Source organism: Athene cunicularia, assembly GCF_003259725.1.
Source record: "Athene cunicularia isolate RWA chromosome Z unlocalized genomic scaffold, athCun1 chrZ_part2, whole genome shotgun sequence".
In the NCBI taxonomy this organism is placed as follows: domain Eukaryota; kingdom Metazoa; phylum Chordata; class Aves; order Strigiformes; family Strigidae; genus Athene; species Athene cunicularia.
Window position 1 is genome coordinate 21,137,103 of NW_020799143.1, and position 18,282 is coordinate 21,155,384.

The 18,282-nt window shown below is 39.9% G+C and overlaps 1 protein-coding gene across 5 annotated transcripts; it reads right to left on the reverse strand.

Annotated features, from left to right (window-relative positions):
• Positions 1–1,986: 1,986 nt before the first annotated feature.
• Positions 1,987–18,261, reverse strand: ACER2 (alkaline ceramidase 2). 5 transcript variants are annotated; one of them, XM_026866129.1, is made up of 6 exons: positions 17,971–18,261; positions 13,990–14,104; positions 12,972–13,113; positions 10,237–10,374; positions 3,787–3,924; positions 1,987–3,389 (listed from the first exon to the last, which is right to left on the reverse strand). In XM_026866129.1, exons 1-6 carry the CDS (start codon positions 18,238–18,240, stop codon positions 3,203–3,205), a joined length of 990 nt encoding a protein of 329 aa, XP_026721930.1. In that variant the 5' UTR covers positions 18,241–18,261; the 3' UTR covers positions 1,987–3,202. The 5 variants fall into 5 exon arrangements, with proteins under 5 accessions (XP_026721930.1, XP_026721931.1, XP_026721933.1 ...); XM_026866130.1 differs by having other exon boundaries at positions 18,040–18,260; XM_026866132.1 differs by having other exon boundaries at positions 17,828–18,256.
• Positions 18,262–18,282: the final 21 nt, after the last annotated feature.

Sequence of the window (18,282 nt, forward strand, 5' to 3'; positions counted from 1 at the left end):
ACATGACTTCATACTCCAACATAATACAGCCACTTGTGCGCATGTCTGTTCATCTGTACGGTCAGGCCAGTGCACAAACCTCTTTGTATACCAATCACATACTTCTCTGGGTACCAATGTTACTGTGAACTGGAGCCTTAGTCCAAACAGCAGTGTGTATAAAGTTGTGAATCTGGTCAAAACTGCATGTTTTTGTGGGTGCGTATGCCGGGTCCCAAACCGTCTGCCTCAGTGACGATGTAAAAGTGTCATCAGCATTCAAGTTAGAAGATTAACGATGTCTAAATTAATGACGCACTTGTGTTACAAGACTAACAGCGTCTAGATTAACAACAGCTAAAAGTGAAAGTATTTTTACTCATTAGGGAAGAAACAGATAAGAAAGGAATCTGTAGAATAACAAAGCAGAAATTTATCTACCAGTTGTGCACGCTTAGTAGCGCATGTTAAAAGGGCTGAGAGGAACTAGTTTTTGAAATGAACACGCACCAGAGCAACACACGGATTTGCTGTCACAAGAATATATAAGGACTTGGTTTTCTAGTAAACATCGGAGCTGGACTGTTAACCATATTGGGGTGTGTGTGTCTTGTCTCACAGCCTCGTCCTGCAACTAAGGGGGTTCCTGCTACATGTTTTTACTTTTTCAAATAAATGCAGCTTTTGTCAGAAATTCTAAGTTAGTATTAACTTTATGTAAAGTGCAGTTACTACATCTAAAAGTGGTGGGCTGCTGTTACAGTGGAATACTCCCAACCAGTGAAGCTTTGAATATCAGATAGTGATCTTTGTTCTCAGAATCTCCTATAAATAGTACAAAGGCTAGAGGTCAGTTAATAAAAATACAGATCATTCTTGACCTGTACCTGCATTCATTCACTGTTACAGCTGCAGCAGTTAAATGCACTACTGCCATTTTCTGAATGATAAAATTACTTCTTTGTGAGCAGTCAGACTCTGCAGAAGACAGCAGTTGACAACAGGTTGATTAGAGCCCTTTGAGTAAGAGGCTCCTTTCATACAAAATATTAAGTAGGAAAGCTCCAGTCATTTTGAATAGTACATTATGTCTACAGTTAGTAATTTCCTAAGCAAAACTGAAATTAACTTATTTACTATAACATATAATTTAGAAAAAAAAAAAAACCAAACAACAAAAATCTTACTCCAAGAAGGGCATCAGCAAACTTAGCTGGGTTCCAGCCAGCAAACCTATCTATATCAGGACGTAATCATTTGACTTTTAATACCTGAGAAGTGTATGAAACTGAGCATTTCATAATTAGGGAGAGAAGAAGGAAAAGGAAAAAGCAGCTGTTTTTCAGAGTAACAAACATTACTGTACAAATTTTTACAATCAAGTTTCAAACAAAAATTTTATGATCATGTGTTCAAAAAACACCATTCTCTCAATGACAAATCTAGACAAATCTACCAACAAGTGGTATAAGTCTGCATTGTTCACTGAACAGATTTTGCTTTTACAATCTGTCAGTCAATAAGTAGGCTACTTATCTGCTTTGAAGTTGTCAAGGAGACAGTCATATCTCCCACTTACAACTACAAGTGTAACAGCATAAACCTTAGATCTTGTTTTCTAAGCATAAATTTGAATACAAAAGTTATCATCTGAATGGTTTTACTAAGCTTGAAAGTAATTTCACCCCAAAGTTCTCGTTAAAAGCCACTTTCCTATTTGTACTCCTAATATTGTATAGAGTACATTTTCACATTGATAAAAAACAAGTACAACATAAGACTTCTTAGGAAAGCACAGAGGAAGTGGTATTTTCTGGTCTAATACTCAAAAAGGAAGTATCACTTACTAATAAAGGTGTACATTCAAAGCCTTAATTCACTTACAATTCTGATAGTAGATGGAATGTAAGGAGACCCTATTTTCTTCAAGTCTGCAGGTATTGGCAGCTATAAATGCTAGTATTTGAAAAACATTAGATATTTGATGCATTTTGCATCATTTTTTTAAACAGACCCAGCTAGCATAAATTGCTTGCAAGAACCATAGACATACCTGAACCTCAGCCCCAAAGCACAACCATCACTAAATGGATGTAGACATCCCTTATCTTTACAGAACAGCCTGAAAACAAACAGAAAATGTGAATCTACTGTTCTTTTGTACAAAAGCAAGACTCATAGTCACATTTCATTGCTCACTGTCTTCAGCTTGGTTTTTAAGTGGTTATAATATTTCTTCTAAGTATAGCAGAGCACTGGACTATTGTTCACGTCACTTTGCAATGCACTGGGTGAGAAAGTAACGCTCAAATTACATGTACAGCTAGGCCAATACAAGTTTCTACAGTTTAATCACACTGTCAATCCATGCTGGCCTGAGGTCTTACTCAAGTTAATGTCTGCACTTCTGTGTGAGCTACAACACCAAATTTAAGATCAAACACATCTACAGAGGTAGAAAGAGATTTCTATGACATTTCTGTAAGAGGGAAATATGCAGCACACAAATGTCCACAGGTCAGTGGAAATACAGAAAAATTCACACCCTTTGAACTCCTATTTAGTTTTAGGGACTGAATCTTCTATCAGCTATTCCCACATTTATGCTAACTGCACTGATCCAGCTACCCACTTGCAATCCCTTTGCACTGGTCTCCAGTTGTACCTGTGGAAGCAACCACATACCCCATGATCCAATGTGATGCACAGCCAGACTCCCTGTATTACACGCCAGGCTGGGAGGAGCATGTACTTCGAGCACGCTCTTGTGGTCATGTGCAGCCACATCAACATCGGAGCTGAGAAGGACATAGAATGGCATGTAGGCATCTTGGACTGGCTTCTGTTGCAAAAGCCTTAAGCCAGAAATTACAAGAGAATTGAATCAAACACCAGAGATGACCTACTGCAGAACCATCATTCCTTGACACTGGCATTTGGAAAGAGCTTTTATCAAGCGAAATGCTACATTGAAAACATAGTGCACAACAGAGCCAACTAGAGAAGCTAGTGGTTACCTTAGTGTTCAAGAGACTCCATCTTCCTGCTTTCTCTCTCCTCTCCAGAGAGAAGAAAAAACATACTTCCTTTCTCTTTCTATGACACCCTAAGTGCTGCATATCTTAGGAAAAAGATAAAATACAACCATGTTCATTTATCATTATTTAAATACTGCCCGTGCTGAAATGTAAATTGAAGTTCCATCCCCATTCCATGGCCAGCTTCATGTGATCTTCACAGGTGATTTCTTGTGTGCACAGAGGAGTGTGACGTAGGGAACCCCAATGAATGCCCATCTCTCACTGGGCCAGAACTTTATGACAGGGCCTTGCTCAGGAATCTCAGATGCAGCATCAAAGTAAGCAAAGCAGACACAGCCCAGGTATGCCGCAAGGCAAATCAAAATGTGCCTGTGAACAGACCCCCGTCCCCACAAAAAAAGAAAAAATCAGTAACATGACATCAGTAAAACAATCATATATATCACCATGCTTTAAAATCAGTCTGTCCTTCACCTTCTTCCCTTGAGTTCCCCAAGGGTTTGCTGTCTGCCCTCTGTAATGCAGGCGAAGAATACAGAGAATAAGAAAAACTATAGAACCATAGCTTATTCTTGGTCTAACTTGGCTGCAGCTTTTTGGACTCTCTGTACCTGACAGATTTGTGTAGAAATGCTGAGATACAGCACCTTGAATAAGAGAGCACAGTTTTCTGGGTGGTGAAAGAGCCACCAAGCATGCAGAAGGGAAATGTGATGAAGATGTATCACATTTGAATCAAACTGTAGAGTTTACAGACAGCACTTACCATACACAGTGCAAATAGGGGAAGTTAAATGAGGACCAGATCTCACAAAACGCTTTGTCACTGATCCAGCAGAAAAGTGCTAGCATCCACCAAAGACCTGAAAAGAGACCCAGCTTGTACACACGCAGGTTTTCACACCTGAGGAGAAAAACACAAAGAAATTGTTATAAAACACACAAAAAAAAATCTGCTTTGTAGTGGCAGCTTGATGCTTTTTGGCTGTATGTATTTTAAGGTAGGACTCACAGTGACAGGCACACATCTTTAAAATGTTTCCACCATAAACATCCTTACAGAGGAACTTTACTTACAATAAATACGGCTCAGATGCAAGGCAGTGGTCAGGTGCCTTACAATCTATAGCTGTGTTTTGGGTACTGTCTTAAATACCAGTGTGCAAATGGTGAGCAAACATCAAAGCATTCCCGTATCTATGGAAGGGTATCTCAGACAACTAGCGATTAGTTACTGGCTTGTAACAACCAGTCACACAGAAAGTGCTCAGATTTGTTTGGATTTGTCACTACATAAAGAAAAACGGAACTGGATGAGGTCTTTGTTGTAATTTTGGGGTTAGGCCTCTCGGTGCCAGTAGATGCAGTCTGCTGTTACTGCTATCTATAAATCAAAGCTAGACCTGGATGTGACCAGCCCTGTGTGGCCAAGGGAACACATGGCTCAGATGCCCTCCCTTCTGCAGGAACAAAGCTATGATTTGGGATTTTCCCCCATGCCTTTTTTTTGGTCTTGCTGTTGTTAAACTTTTGATGAATTTCCTAGAGATCTCAGAATTGTTCAGTGATGTTGGACAATTCTTGTTTCAATGAACTGCTCTTCTCAGGTCAGTGATAAGACCTCCCAACGCATTTCCAAACCTACTAATCAGATGACAGAATAATTTGTTTAAAGTGACTTGTTTGAACTACAGCTCAAGAGTAAACCCATAAGCCAAATCTCTAGCCAGTATAACCAGCAATATTCAGCCTTCATCAGGGTTACCAGCCCCTGTCTTCTCCTTCTACATTCCTGAAGGAAAACATGTCAATTCCAAGTGCCCCACAATCATTTCCTCTGTCCCAATGTCAAGAGAGCCTCCTCTAATTCACATTCATTTTCTATGTCTTACACCTCTGCCAAAAAGCTGGAAAAATGCCTCCAGTTGAAAAAAATGCCTCCATTCCTCTTTCCAGCAGATCACCAGCCAGACTTTCTCTCTGCTCCAATCCAGTCACCCCAAAAGACCTGACACTGAATCACCAGTCATCTTCTACCACAACTCTTGGGCTCATTTACTGCATCTGGAAGGTGAGCAATGCTTGGCAAACAGGTTCTTTAAAGGGGCACTTTACCTTGTGACACTCAGAAGAAATTAAAATGCGTATTTCTGGAGGAGGGAACTAGAACAGGCAAACACATCTTTACTCTGTGCACTACAGCAGTATTTATGGTCCCTGATCTTCTTTATACATGACTGTCCTTGACAACTAACAGTACAGCACAGACCAAAAAAACTTCTTGGTCCTTTTGTCTTCCTCACAAAATACCTGTCAGCCTAAAACCTGTTTTTCTTATTCGATACATTTACAGAGTTCTAATTTTTCCAACATTTACCTCTACCTGTCTCCATGGCCATACACAGCCTAGAAGCCACAGGCTACCCTGCATTCACTGTCCGGGAAGTAATAATGCGAGCTCTGCTCCCAACCTAAAATTTGTCACTCCTGCACATGTGAGATGATCTTCAACCACTTGACAGAGAGTGACTCCTGACTCTCTGTGGCAGAAAAGCAGAACTGCCACTAGTACTGGCACTTTGCTAAGGGAGCCTGGGTAAGCATTCAGAAGAATTAAAAACAGAGAGTGCTCTGTCCAGGAACACTTTTCTGAATTAATTGCAGGAGTAGCAGTATACCTGGCTCAGGTGTATTGCAAACTAAAGAATTAGTACAGTTTCCCCTGTAGGATTTTTTTTCACTCTTGAAATGCTATTTCAGTTGATATTTTAACAGACATTTGGGATTAAGAAACTCCTAAGGTTGAGCAGAAGGCACCTTTATTAAAGCTACTGGATTAATGACAGAAAAGCTACCAACTGCCTACTGACGGAGGATTTTCTACAATGTCCTTTGAACAAGTTGGTTTTAGGATCTGGCTTTTTTTTTTTTTTAAAGACATCTATAAATAATGTTGCATTCAAAATCATCACACCTATTTATTATTTTAAAAAGTGCTTCAACTGTACTCTCCTCTACAGGAAAGGTATCACAATAGTAGTTTTCATAACAAAAGCATCTACATGACTGCCACAAAAATTAATACTCCACATAGCATATAAATCAAAATGGCTTTTTTCTTTAGGCCTTAATCCTCCAATCCATTCAGCAAACCACCAACACAGAGTCGGAGGAGACAGGATTTGCCCAAGGTGGCTGGCTTCACAATTGTCTGTGCTGCATACTGTAAAAAAGGCTTGTTTCTCTGAAATAGTGTCTTTATGTTTCAAAAGGCTATAAGAAAAAAAAAAAAAAAGAAAAGAAAGCGTAAGGAGATTTTTGAGTTGCCTATCAAGTTCCAGAGCCCAGCTACACAAATTCTTCCTTACACCCTTTTATGAGACACCTCAGTATGAAATATGTCTAAGATTTGGCACAGTTTTATCAGTAAAACTATACTGGTAAATCCTCCTCATTTTGGAGGATTCATACTTGTACCAAATGGCTACACAGCATGCACCCCTTCAAAAAAGAAGTAGTAAAATAACTGTCAAAAAACACTGCTGTATTAAGCATACTAGCCTTAATTCTCTCCCATTAATCGTAAGGCAGATTTACAGTCTTCAGTGAGACACACAACTGTTCGTAAGAGCAACATGCTAATCCATATACCTAAGCAGATACATGCATAAATCAAATCTGTACATTTGACAGACAAAACCAGACCGCTGCAGTGGGTACTAGTGTGTTCTGACAGAGGCAAGGGTGTGTGTGTTGAGAACATGGAGGCCTTTCTGCACTTGTCTGAAGGACGTAAACAAACATATGCAACTGCATCCCATTTAAGGTAAGAGGCTTGACCTCAAACATCCAGCACTTTCAGCCAGTGATGATATGAATATCTGACTAGTTTAAATACTGAGAGGAGAGGACAATTAACCTGCATGGTTCAATGAGTTCAAGGCTACAAAGTAAAACTGAAAGCTTATTTGAAGAAACTTTGCCAGTGCAAGATCAGCCATAGAAACGGTACAGATTGTAATGACAGGTTTGCTCAGTACCGCTATCAGGTGCTGCAATTTATTTCTATAAACTTAAGACTAGATGGTGCAGAGTGTGCTGCAAAAAACTACTCTAAGGCAGGAAAAGTCAAGCACAATGAGGAGAGCACAGTCTACTTTCTGATCTATGCAATATTCCTGAGTTTTCTGTGATCACCTGCAACAGAATCTTCAGTTCGCACAGTGACTGTGCTTCAGATAGGCTGAGGATACTCTTGACTAGGAGACAGAAGACTGCAAAGTTTCCTACCTGCCACTGCTTTTACCATGATGTGATGTCATGCAAATACCTCCTGGACACTGGTCATGGACATACATGGACATTTCTCCGTAGACACAGGCACTGATCATTCAAACCACCACTAAAACAGAAACTGTCAGCTGTTCATGCTACTGTGTGTGGATTTGTTACATGCTCCTACCCTACTCTAGTCTGAAAGAAATTGGACCCCACAAAGCTTGTACTTCCATTTGCACCTCTTGCCTATACAATGCACAGTGTTCTCGGTTTAACGCAAACAGCACTTACTTAAATATCAGTTTCTGCAAATACTGGTGTGCCCCAGCCACTTGCTATCCAAGGGGCAGGACTGGTACACACTTCCAGCAGCTTTATCTTCCACTGTCATGGCACCCTCAATAAAACACACCAGCTTTTCTTCAAATCAGTACAAGATGCTGGGTGTTGATTAACTGCTTGATTCATTTTGACACAGGTATCTCCCTCTGTACCCTAGGAGTATTTTAAACTTCTCACTAGTTTAACCTTTTAGTCAAGGGAATAAGAGAACTGTGAGCAACCCGTGACAATGAAGCAGGGCTCACCCACAGACAGATTTTAGTAGGAGAATAAAATATCAACAGACAGACCTGATGTTAGGGTAAGGCTTCACTGCTCAAGGCTCAGATGTCAGCTGAGCAACAGTACTGTAGCATCTAACTGCACATGAAGATAGTTACCTGCCTGATGACATCTCACCGAATCATTCTAATTTGATGATGTTATGATCTCAACAGTTATTTACCTTGGATCAGCAAACCAAAGGATCCACATCCACTTTCCTCCTGATACCATCCCCTAGGAGAGCTTTTATTCTTTGTTTGTTTTAATAAAACATATGACGGGATTTGTTTGGACAGAAATGAGAATAAAGTTTTATAATTTATTTCTTTCAAGGACAAGTATGCACTTAACTACCTTTTGCTCTTTTTATCATCTTCCATATACAATACTTCCTAGCACACACTCCACCCTACCAGCTCCACATTTAAGAACATAATGATCTTTTGTGACAATAATATCTCTTCATCAAGGACAAATGAGAGGCAGAAAATTCTCATTTGAAAACACAGTGGTTCTGATGCACCAGAATTCTGTACAAGATTGACATCAGCCTAGAACAGAAATAACAACAGGGAGTTTTGGTCTAACACATTGCAAACTTCAGCACAGAACAAAAGAAACTACTCTGGAGGCTTTTCTCCTTCCTTCACCAAATACCTGTTTCACAGACAAGTTTCCACTGCAGACCACCATGACCGGCATGCATAGCCCCCTACTGACTGTAGTAGTAGAGAATGGGAGAATTGCAGGCATTTTAAATAATGCTTAGATTATTTTTTCTCCTGCAAAAAGCAATGAGACTCCTCTCCTCTGGATTTACAAGAATATAACTCATTTAAATATGCTATAGATCAGCACAGGTTATAATAAAACCTTTAATTATTTTCCATTTAGACTTAGGAATTAATTTTAAAATGTCACAGGAATTACATCATCACAATGCATAATTAAGAGGGCCATATGTCACTTTAGGTTTCTTTTTAATCATCAGTTCAAAAGAAGATTCATCTGTGTCCTTAATTCTCTCTCAAAAAAAAAAAACCCAGACAGGGTTTCAGAAGGAGTTTTAAAAAGCAAGTATCTGTAGGCACACCAATTCCTAGATTTGATGCAACAGTATACAAACGTATACTATTTGTCCTTTTGAGTTTCTCAGTAGCTCATGCCTGGAAAACTGATACGTAGAGTTCACATAAATTATTCAGTGTCACAACCAGATCTCCATTTGCCCTGCCAGTAGTTCCTCAGTGTTTTCATCAAAATGAGACACCTCCATCAACATTCTTCAACTACTGACGTACTTGTCTACAACCAATTTGTGTGCTGTTTCCTGCATTTCTTTGACCACAGAAATAAACGCTGCTAGCAGGATGTCTAATGTGAAGAGACTCATGACTACCTTTACAAAACATTTTTAGCAGGGTCTTCCACTAGGAGAAGCAGTAGCAGAATAAGGTAAGGTAGAAAACAGGAGAATCTCTGTTCTATTACAGGAGAAGTCAGAATGCAGACATTTGGTCCTACTCTTGTTTCTGCTGATGGATGTTTACATATGCAATATGTAAGAGCCAGCATAACTTGTAAAATCCTTCTCAGACACTGGAGAAGAAGCAGGAAAGGACAAGTTTGCATGCTGTGTACTCTTCTGATCCTTTTTGCAGCAAGTCAATAGAGGCAGAAAAAAAAGTTCCCCGACAGCTGCTAGTATCGCTATCATGGTACGACTCTTTAAAATGTTGAGGTCAGTGTCAAGTTATTCTCTATTTGCATTCTGGTTTTATAGTTTCTAAGGCCCTGACTGATAGCTATCCTCTACAACCTAGTGATTAACCTTATCTTTGTCAACCTGACTCCATCATATTACCCATGTCAGCAAACAAAGTCGTGTAAGGCTCGCAGTACAACTTGGAGAGCTGGAACATGTTCCACCCATGCTTGGACCTTGCTCCACATTCCTTCTAGTACCCAGACTGTGATCACGCAATCACCTCACCCTTATGCAGACTATACAGCAGAAACACTGTTAGTAGAGTGAAACCCTTGCCCTGATTCCACAATAAACAAACAAATTTGAGTTGGATCAGGTTGCAGCAAAAGATATGCTGTAAGAAGACAGACAATATCTGATGTAGTATAATGGCCTAGGAAAAAAAAACCCTTGCCAAAAATGTATGAACAAGCAGAGAAAGTTTACACCAGATCTGTGCTTACATGCAGGAGAAGCATTTCTAATCTGCTGTCACAAGCACTGAAGTCAGATCTAGTGTATTGTCACCAACGGTGGCCTAAGGATCTCAGAAGGCAATGCTGCTTTCAGGAGAAATGTACTCACCTCTTCAACTCAGCGATGAGCAAAGCTGTGCAGGGAACACCCAGAGTCATTAGTGAGATGTTGTTGATGGCAGGCTTAATGAAGGCGAGGCAGGTAGTAACTCCAGACAGGACACCCACAGCAGCTTTAAATCGGCTCCTGAATAGGTTTTGGGGGGGAGAGAAAAACTGCTTTTAATTCAAAACTTTAAATTAATAAAATGAGAAGTCTTAAAATTATTTTAATAATGTAACAAAATTTAGATTTCTTTAGGTGTGTTCAGGAAGTGCAATGACAATGTGTGTGAAATGGATGTGGATCTTGCAGATTTGCATATGCATGCAGTTAATCATAAATACACAAATCTTTGTTGGACTGTGGTCTTCCAAAGCAGCTGTCTGGACATGTCCATGCAGTCATGTATGTGTGCACACACACACACACACACTATTGACTGGTCACAAAATCCAAAGGCCATACTCTGATCTTCCTCCTTTCACAATAACTCCATCTCTGCACACAGCACTCTACTTCCTCAGAGCAGTGTTATCATTCTTCATGCTTCTGACATGGATTTTTAGGATATTTTGTTACTGTTAATGCCCCAACTTCTAGAGTCATGTTACAGTCTGGTTTATTTTCCTTTATCTCTTTTAAGCCTTAAAGATACTGAAAACTATGAGGTAAGTAAGTACATTTCTTTTAACCAAATTCAACAGTACCTGAGGGATCCCCACACTTTTTAAAGATTACAGTTTGTTATATTCTTAGCTTAAATGAAACCACAGTTGGGCCTTATACAGACAGTCTGACAACTGTCAAATTAAAAATATGTTAACTGTTGTTTAAACTTCAAGTTTGGATTTCAAACAACCCATTTCTAGTCTGTGGCTGGACTATGGAAGACAGAGAATCATCACACTGCTTATCAACTGCTGGCCCACAGGTCTATAAAACTAGTTGCTGTCCAAAGATGGCTTCTCTGTCCTTAATTCTATGTCTGAAATAGGGTCTCAGTATACTTGTGCAGCACCATTCCCTAGCCACAAGTGTCATCACCTTCACCTAGCTCATTTCATCTGCTTTTTGTTTTAAAGTTTTTCCTTCTGCTGGAATGCAACAAGTTACTTAAGTAGGAAGTTCTGATCTGATGTGATTTCCTTAATGACTAAAGACACCACAAATCCTGAGTGTGATGCAGATGAAGAAAGTCAAGACCACAGCAGTGAGCATAAGATAGATAAAATACTAGAGGATGAGCTAGACAAAGCAAAAAACAAAAGATATAAACCCCACCTGTTCTGGGTTAGGGTTTGTTGCCCAGTATGTCTTTCTTCTGTACACTTCAGAAAGGAATCAAGACCTTAACATGTAACTGCCCTGACAGATTCTCAGGAAAAAGTGTTCTGAGAAATTTAGGATAAGGGACATGCTTCACTTCATCTCAGTATTTTTATGAATCAGTTATAACCTGGGAGACTCTTATTTATAGTTTTAACACCAACTTCAGTAGAAACAGGATTTCTTTCCCCAGAAAGTGTTACTATTCCTTTTAAAAAGGATACAGTTTAACCTCTTGGCTCATAATATGAACCTACCCAGCACCCTATCAGAAGATAGTGATAGATGATACATAACAATCCCCTTAGTCTTCTGAGGACTAATTTACATGCAGTCACAGAAATTCTTCAAGACTCTGAAAAATTCCTTATTAAATTAAATGTCTAAAAGTCATGTCATTGACCAAAACACCCCAGTAAAACCTGTTTGCTTGTTAAGTTGACAGTGTCCCGTAATAGCACTGTGTTGCAATATGCAGAAGGACTACATTCAAACCAACATGACAAAGCCATTAGACTGCATAGATTGTACAAGTAATTCAAGACACATTTCTCAGTGCAAGCTAGTGGTCAGTGTAGGCACCAACTTTCTCTACACTCCCCCCACAGCAACTTCTAATTAGACACGTAAAGAAAAAACAAAACAAAACAAAACAAAAAAAACCCCAAAAAAACCCAACCCAACCCAGAAAGTAACAGTATAAGGCAGCAAGAAGCAGCAGCCTTAGCAATTTTCAGAGAGAAGAGCTTTGGTGATGCAATTCACACCTATCCATTATCTCAATCTTTTTACTGCATAAAAGAGCAATATGTACAAAGATTATAGCACAATTTATTTTTTGGGGGTGGGGGTGGGGGGGAGATGACAAACCACAACCAGATTCTTCAAACTGGCTACAACACATTTTTTTTAATCTTGCAAATAAAAGAAAAAAATCCTATTATAACAACAGGCTTCTAAAGAAACACTTTGCCTTTGAATATAAAAACACCATACTTAACCACTGCCTTAAATATTCAGATGAAAATTCATCTGACTTTCATAGGTCCACTTATATGCACCCTTTAGGATATACAAAAGGAAGAGGGAAAGAGGGTTTATCTTACTTTAATTTAGCTTTAACTCACATAAACTACTCATGTAAAGGTCTCTCTAGAACCAACAATAACAGGCACTTTCAGAAGCAAATCACCTCATCCTAAGATCTGAAGTTACAGGGTGTAAACTCCATTATCAGCAACTGCAGACACAGGAATTCTGAGCAAAATGGGCTGAAATACAAGCAACAAGAATGGAGTGAGAAAAGACAGCAGTGGTAGTGGTAAGACTGGATGACTACTCTGTTTCATTATGTGCAGGTTTAGGTGTTAGCATAAGAAGTTTCAAGAAATATGGAAGTGTACATATATGATTACCTGTCATTCCGAAAAATTCGGGGCAGGTATCTCCTAGGGAACCACATGGCAAGAGCACACATCAGGACCCAGAGAATAGCCAGCTCATCCAGCATCTGGCCCAAGAAACTGAGGGTGGCATGAAAGTAAACAGATCCAATTCCTGGAAGAATCAGTCAGAAGGCAGTATGAATAGTTGGAGTACTGTATAGACCATAATACACTGTTCAAGTTCACAACTTCATAGCAATTGGTCCTGAAAAGTTTTTAAAAAAAACCCAGAAAACAAACTGTCAACTTTCCTAAGAAGGCAATCCAAATCATCAGCACCTCAATTATGAAGCAAACACATTGCAAAAGCAGCAGCTAAAGATGCCAGCTCCTACTAGAAAAGTATGTGAAAAAACATCAGGTGGCAAAGGTAAATGGAAAACCAATTAAGAAATAAAAGCCAAATGCTGCTTCCAAATTTTCTCAATAGCACAACAATGGGTAAGACAAAGATGAAAAGCAGCATCTGATGACTACTCCATAATACAGGTTTACAGATGGGAACTGTCACACTACCACATAGGCCTCTGCCACACAAGGATCTGATTACTCCTTTAAAAGTTCCCACTGCTTCCAGAAATGAAAAAGCTTAAGAATCTCATATCTATGAAATAGCTAAGCCTCTGGGCCTTCTCACTACAATGCAAAACCTGTTACCCTCTTCAGCTCTGCTTTCAGCTCTCATTTAAGCAAAAACAACAGAGAAAAAAGGGTCAGCACTGCTGTGGAGTAAGCCCAGACACAAGCAAATTAAGTTATGCAAAGGAAAGATAAGAAGGGAACAGAACTAAGGCCAAAGTTCCCACCAACCTCTGCAAAAGGCATTTTCCTTTCAGAAACTATGGCTGCTTCAGCTTCAAGCAAGTACAAGCAAACTCCTCTGTAGACGTCAGGATTGCTTTATTTTGCAAAACAATCAAGCACAAGCAAGAAAAACTTATTTACTCTCTCAGTTCATGCATGATCAGGCAGAGACTAACCAACTTACCAACCACAACTAGCAGAGTCCATATTAAATATATTCCACTATTGAAGCAGGTTGCATATTGACGGAACAAGCACATACATATGGGTGGTAAAACAAAAAACAAGACGTTGCTTATCTAGGAAAACAAAACAAAACAAAATAACACAGTATCACAAGGACAGAAAAGAAACAAACTTTAAATATTCATAGGCTGCCTAAGATATCTACAAAAACATTGTGTCATCCAGTGAAGCCCCAATTCAACAAATTAAGGCCCTCAGTTTCTGACAAAGTTGAGCTGCTTTCTTGTTTAATGTTATTAAACTAAACAGCATAAAAACTTTAAGCAATGTCACATCTTTAAATTACCTTTCAAGCCTATTCCCAGAGGAATTTTACTGAGATTCTGCAAATACTCAAGACTGTTGCAATTCAGGAAGCCTACAAGAGCAAGCAGCTGAGGAACAGGACACCCTGACAAGTGACTTGTCCTCTCAATGGCTGTCAAGCCTAGAATGGAAAAAGCACAAGAAGGGGTAGGCAAGCTTTGTGGAAATCAAGTCACCAAGCAATAGCTATTGTCTGTGTCCTGGTTTCAGCTGGGATAGAGTTAATTTTTCTTCTTAGGAGCTTGAACAGTGCTGTGTTTTGGATTCAGTAAGGCATTTGGTATAAGAATGTTGATAATTCACAGATGTTTACAGTTGTTGCTAAGACATAAAGGACATTCCAACTCCTCACATCCTACCCATGCGCAGGTGTACAAGAAACTGGGGGGGGAGCACGGCCAGAGCACCGGACCCAAACTGGCCAGTCAAATGTTTCATATTAAGTGAAATCATACTCCGTATACAGCGGAGGGTCAGCCAGGAAGGAGGGGTTTCTCTCTTGCTTCTGGGATTGCGTGTTCAAGATCTTGGCTTCTCCAGGATCACGGACCTGGAACAGACTGGGTATCAGTCAGCAGGCGGCGAGCAATCACATTGTGCATCTACCCATTTCTACTTTCTATTAGTGTTATTCTTGTTTTCTTTTATTTCTATTACTAAACAGTTTTTATCTCAACATCTGAGTGTCCCTACCTCTACCCGTCCAGTTCTCCTCCTGAACCCCTGGGTTGGGGTGGGTGAGTGAACGGCTGCCTAGTGTTTTGCTGCCAGCCAGGTTTAACAGCTATAGCCCTTTCTGGCACACAAACATGGGGCACGAAAGGCTGAGATAACAACAGAGCTGGTCAGAGTGCATTACAATGTATTAGTTATGATCACTCTTTACATTGGTTTAATAGTTTCTAGTCATAATGTCGGTTTGTTGTCTTTTAAAGTTGTGCTGCTTGTTCTTAGTGTTCTGCTTTGCATAACATCACTTGTCTATATAGTGCATATGCTGCTGCTTATTACCCGTGGGAGGTAGATCAAGATTTTTGCTTTACTGTACTATTTGTGGCACGGTAAACTTATCAGTCCTGAGATTAGTCTGGTATCTGTACTCAGCACTGTCATCACCTCTGTACTTTGGGGGTCATCCAGTGGAAAGGGTTAACAATTACACGCTTTATGTTTTCTCCTCAGAGAGCCAATCCATGGGGAAGATGACACCTTCCTTCACCTTCCCCTTCTCCTCCCAGCTAATTAGAATAGCATTTGAGGATTTCAGAAATTTTGAATATGCTTGGAACATTGACACTAATATTGTTAGGAGCCAGCATGTCCCTGCATATGGTTCAGGTTTTGTTCAAGGTTAAGCAGCTATTTAAGAGTATCACTCAGAGATCTACCCCAAGGCTGGAGAAATGCGAGTGGCAGGGGGTGTGGGATAGATAGCACAGGCAAGTACTTAGGACAGTGAGCACCCTCAATGTTTTGGAACTTCACCCCTGAACAAGTACAGGATCCTGAAAAACTAGTAAAATATTTTGAAAAAGTATGCTGTCACCCTGGCAATTCCAGACAGACCACACTCTTAGATGTACTGTAACTATTAACACTGCCCTTTCCACACTAGTGAGGCACATATGCATTTGGTTCTGGTTTCAGAAAGTATGTTGCATGTGCAATTTTTTACATAATACACAATTGGCCTGCATGGTTTGATAATGTACAATTCAAATGCTTATACAGTTAAGATTAGTGCAAAAATTATTAACAGGAGTATAGAGAATTTCCCTTAGGATCTGCAAACGGCAATGATTAAAAGATGGTTCTGGAAAGAAGGTAAGCAGCCCATCAATAACAGCCACCTGTGGCTTCATACAATTCTGGACATTTAGTTTTAAATTCCAGCTACCTGATTGTATGGAGGGAATACAGGATATGGGCCACAGAGGGAACACCAGAGGCTTGCTCAGATCATGACCACCTAACTTCTCTCACATCCGACCACAGTCCTGACACAGGATGTTTCCTGCAGTCCTACCAAAGCTCAGGTATTCTTTACTATCTGGTACATCTCCTGGACAGCAGCTCTAGCATTCAACCACCACAGCAATGCTTACTGGCACTGCCTCTTTATGAGGAGAAAGCAAAATTGGACTAAGTAGCTCTCAGTGAGTTCACAGGGTTTGTATCTTCTATATCCTCATGTGTGAGCATGACACTCACACTGAAAGAGTTCTGTAGTAAAAAATTACATAGAGTATGAGCATTCTCCCACACTCTTAAGACTATCTAATAACTTTTAAAAACTTTTATCTCCATGCCACTAGGGAACAAAAGAAGATGAATAAAGACAGTGGTAATTCCCTTTTTAAATTTTAATTTGACAAGAAATATGTGCTGCATGTACAATCACATGTAACATACTGAACTTCAAAGTACTGACTTCACTAGCAACAGTAAAAAAAAGATTACTCTTTTCAGGTGTTTAAAACACAAGCAACAGCTTTTTTTGTAAGTATCTCTATACAGGGTAAATTCTTTTGGTGATGTGGTGGCATTTGTTTATGTTCTGGAGTAGGGTTACACTGCATCAGGACACATTATTCATTTCAGAAGGAAAAAAAAAAAATAACCTAAACTCCCCAGTTTCCCTATAACTATTCTTTCAATTTGAGTTACAAACTATTTTGTGGCCTCTTTACTGTAAGAGTGTGAGACCTGAACACAAGATCACATCAGTCTAGCTCATGTATGTTTTAAAAAATTAGTCTGATCAATTTGTACAAAACCTCTGAACACATATTCTCTCACTGATTGAATCCTGTTGAGCACTTCAGTTTGCTTTTTAACTAAAGTGTTAAATTTATGCATAACAGGCAAAGATTAAGTCCCACCAGAATAAATACACAGTGTTTTAAAAACACGTTTCAGATAAGCTGTTCCAGTTTTGTGCTTACATGAATATTGCGTGAGATCTCAGCTACAACTCTGACCTCTGCTGTGACAGTTTAAAATACGGATTAGCAAGGTTTTAGCCTACAGCTTAAAGACTCAGATGCCAGATTCAAGTCTGCTGAGGAGTCCTTCCTGAAATTTCAAGAGGGTTTAAGTCAAAGCCAGAGCTGAAGCATCTTAGAAGGAATAAAATTTAGACACCACTTAAGGTGCCTGTTAGAGTAGGGCCATAATTTCCCAAATGTCCTGTGAGCATCTGGCTTTTTGGGGTCACAGCTGCACAACCCCATCAATCCACTGCGAGTTACTGTCTTAATTTTCAGAAGTTGCTAACACAGAAGACAAACCCTTGCAATGACATGTTACTGAAGAGAGGCTAAACATGACTACCCTCAATGCAGCCTCTTTCCTCCTCCCATTTTGGTGTACAGCTCTCTGATTTGTACACAGCTGCCACAATACAGGGGACTTCAGGGCAAACTTTTTGCTGTGTCTTTGTTAACCTGCCTGGAACCTCAGTTATTCACCCAGACATACCTGCAGCTCCTAGCATTTTGCAAGCTTCTATACCACTGCTAATCAGCTCAGTACAGTCAGAAGGATACCGAACCCCTTGCACAGCTGGCTCCAGAACACACTTGCTGTCTTCAAGAAACTTGTTTATCCTGACCTTTTCCTCCCTTTGTTTTTGGTTCTCGCACAGTGACACCAGACACAAAGAAAGCAGTTTCCCACATACACCCTCAAAGTTCTCCAATGGCACAGACCAGCCACCACCCAGATGACTTTGGCAGGAAGCTACAAGAAAAAACAACAGGTTAGCAGTGTGCATCATGCACCATGGAATTACTTGCTCCGTATGTGCAGCACCACCCGCAATACACACTCCAGTGAATGAAGCCAGACACCTACTTCCACTTCTTCCACTGAATCTTAGCATAGCTTGAAAGGGAAAGACAGCTCAGACAAAGAAGGAATTGGA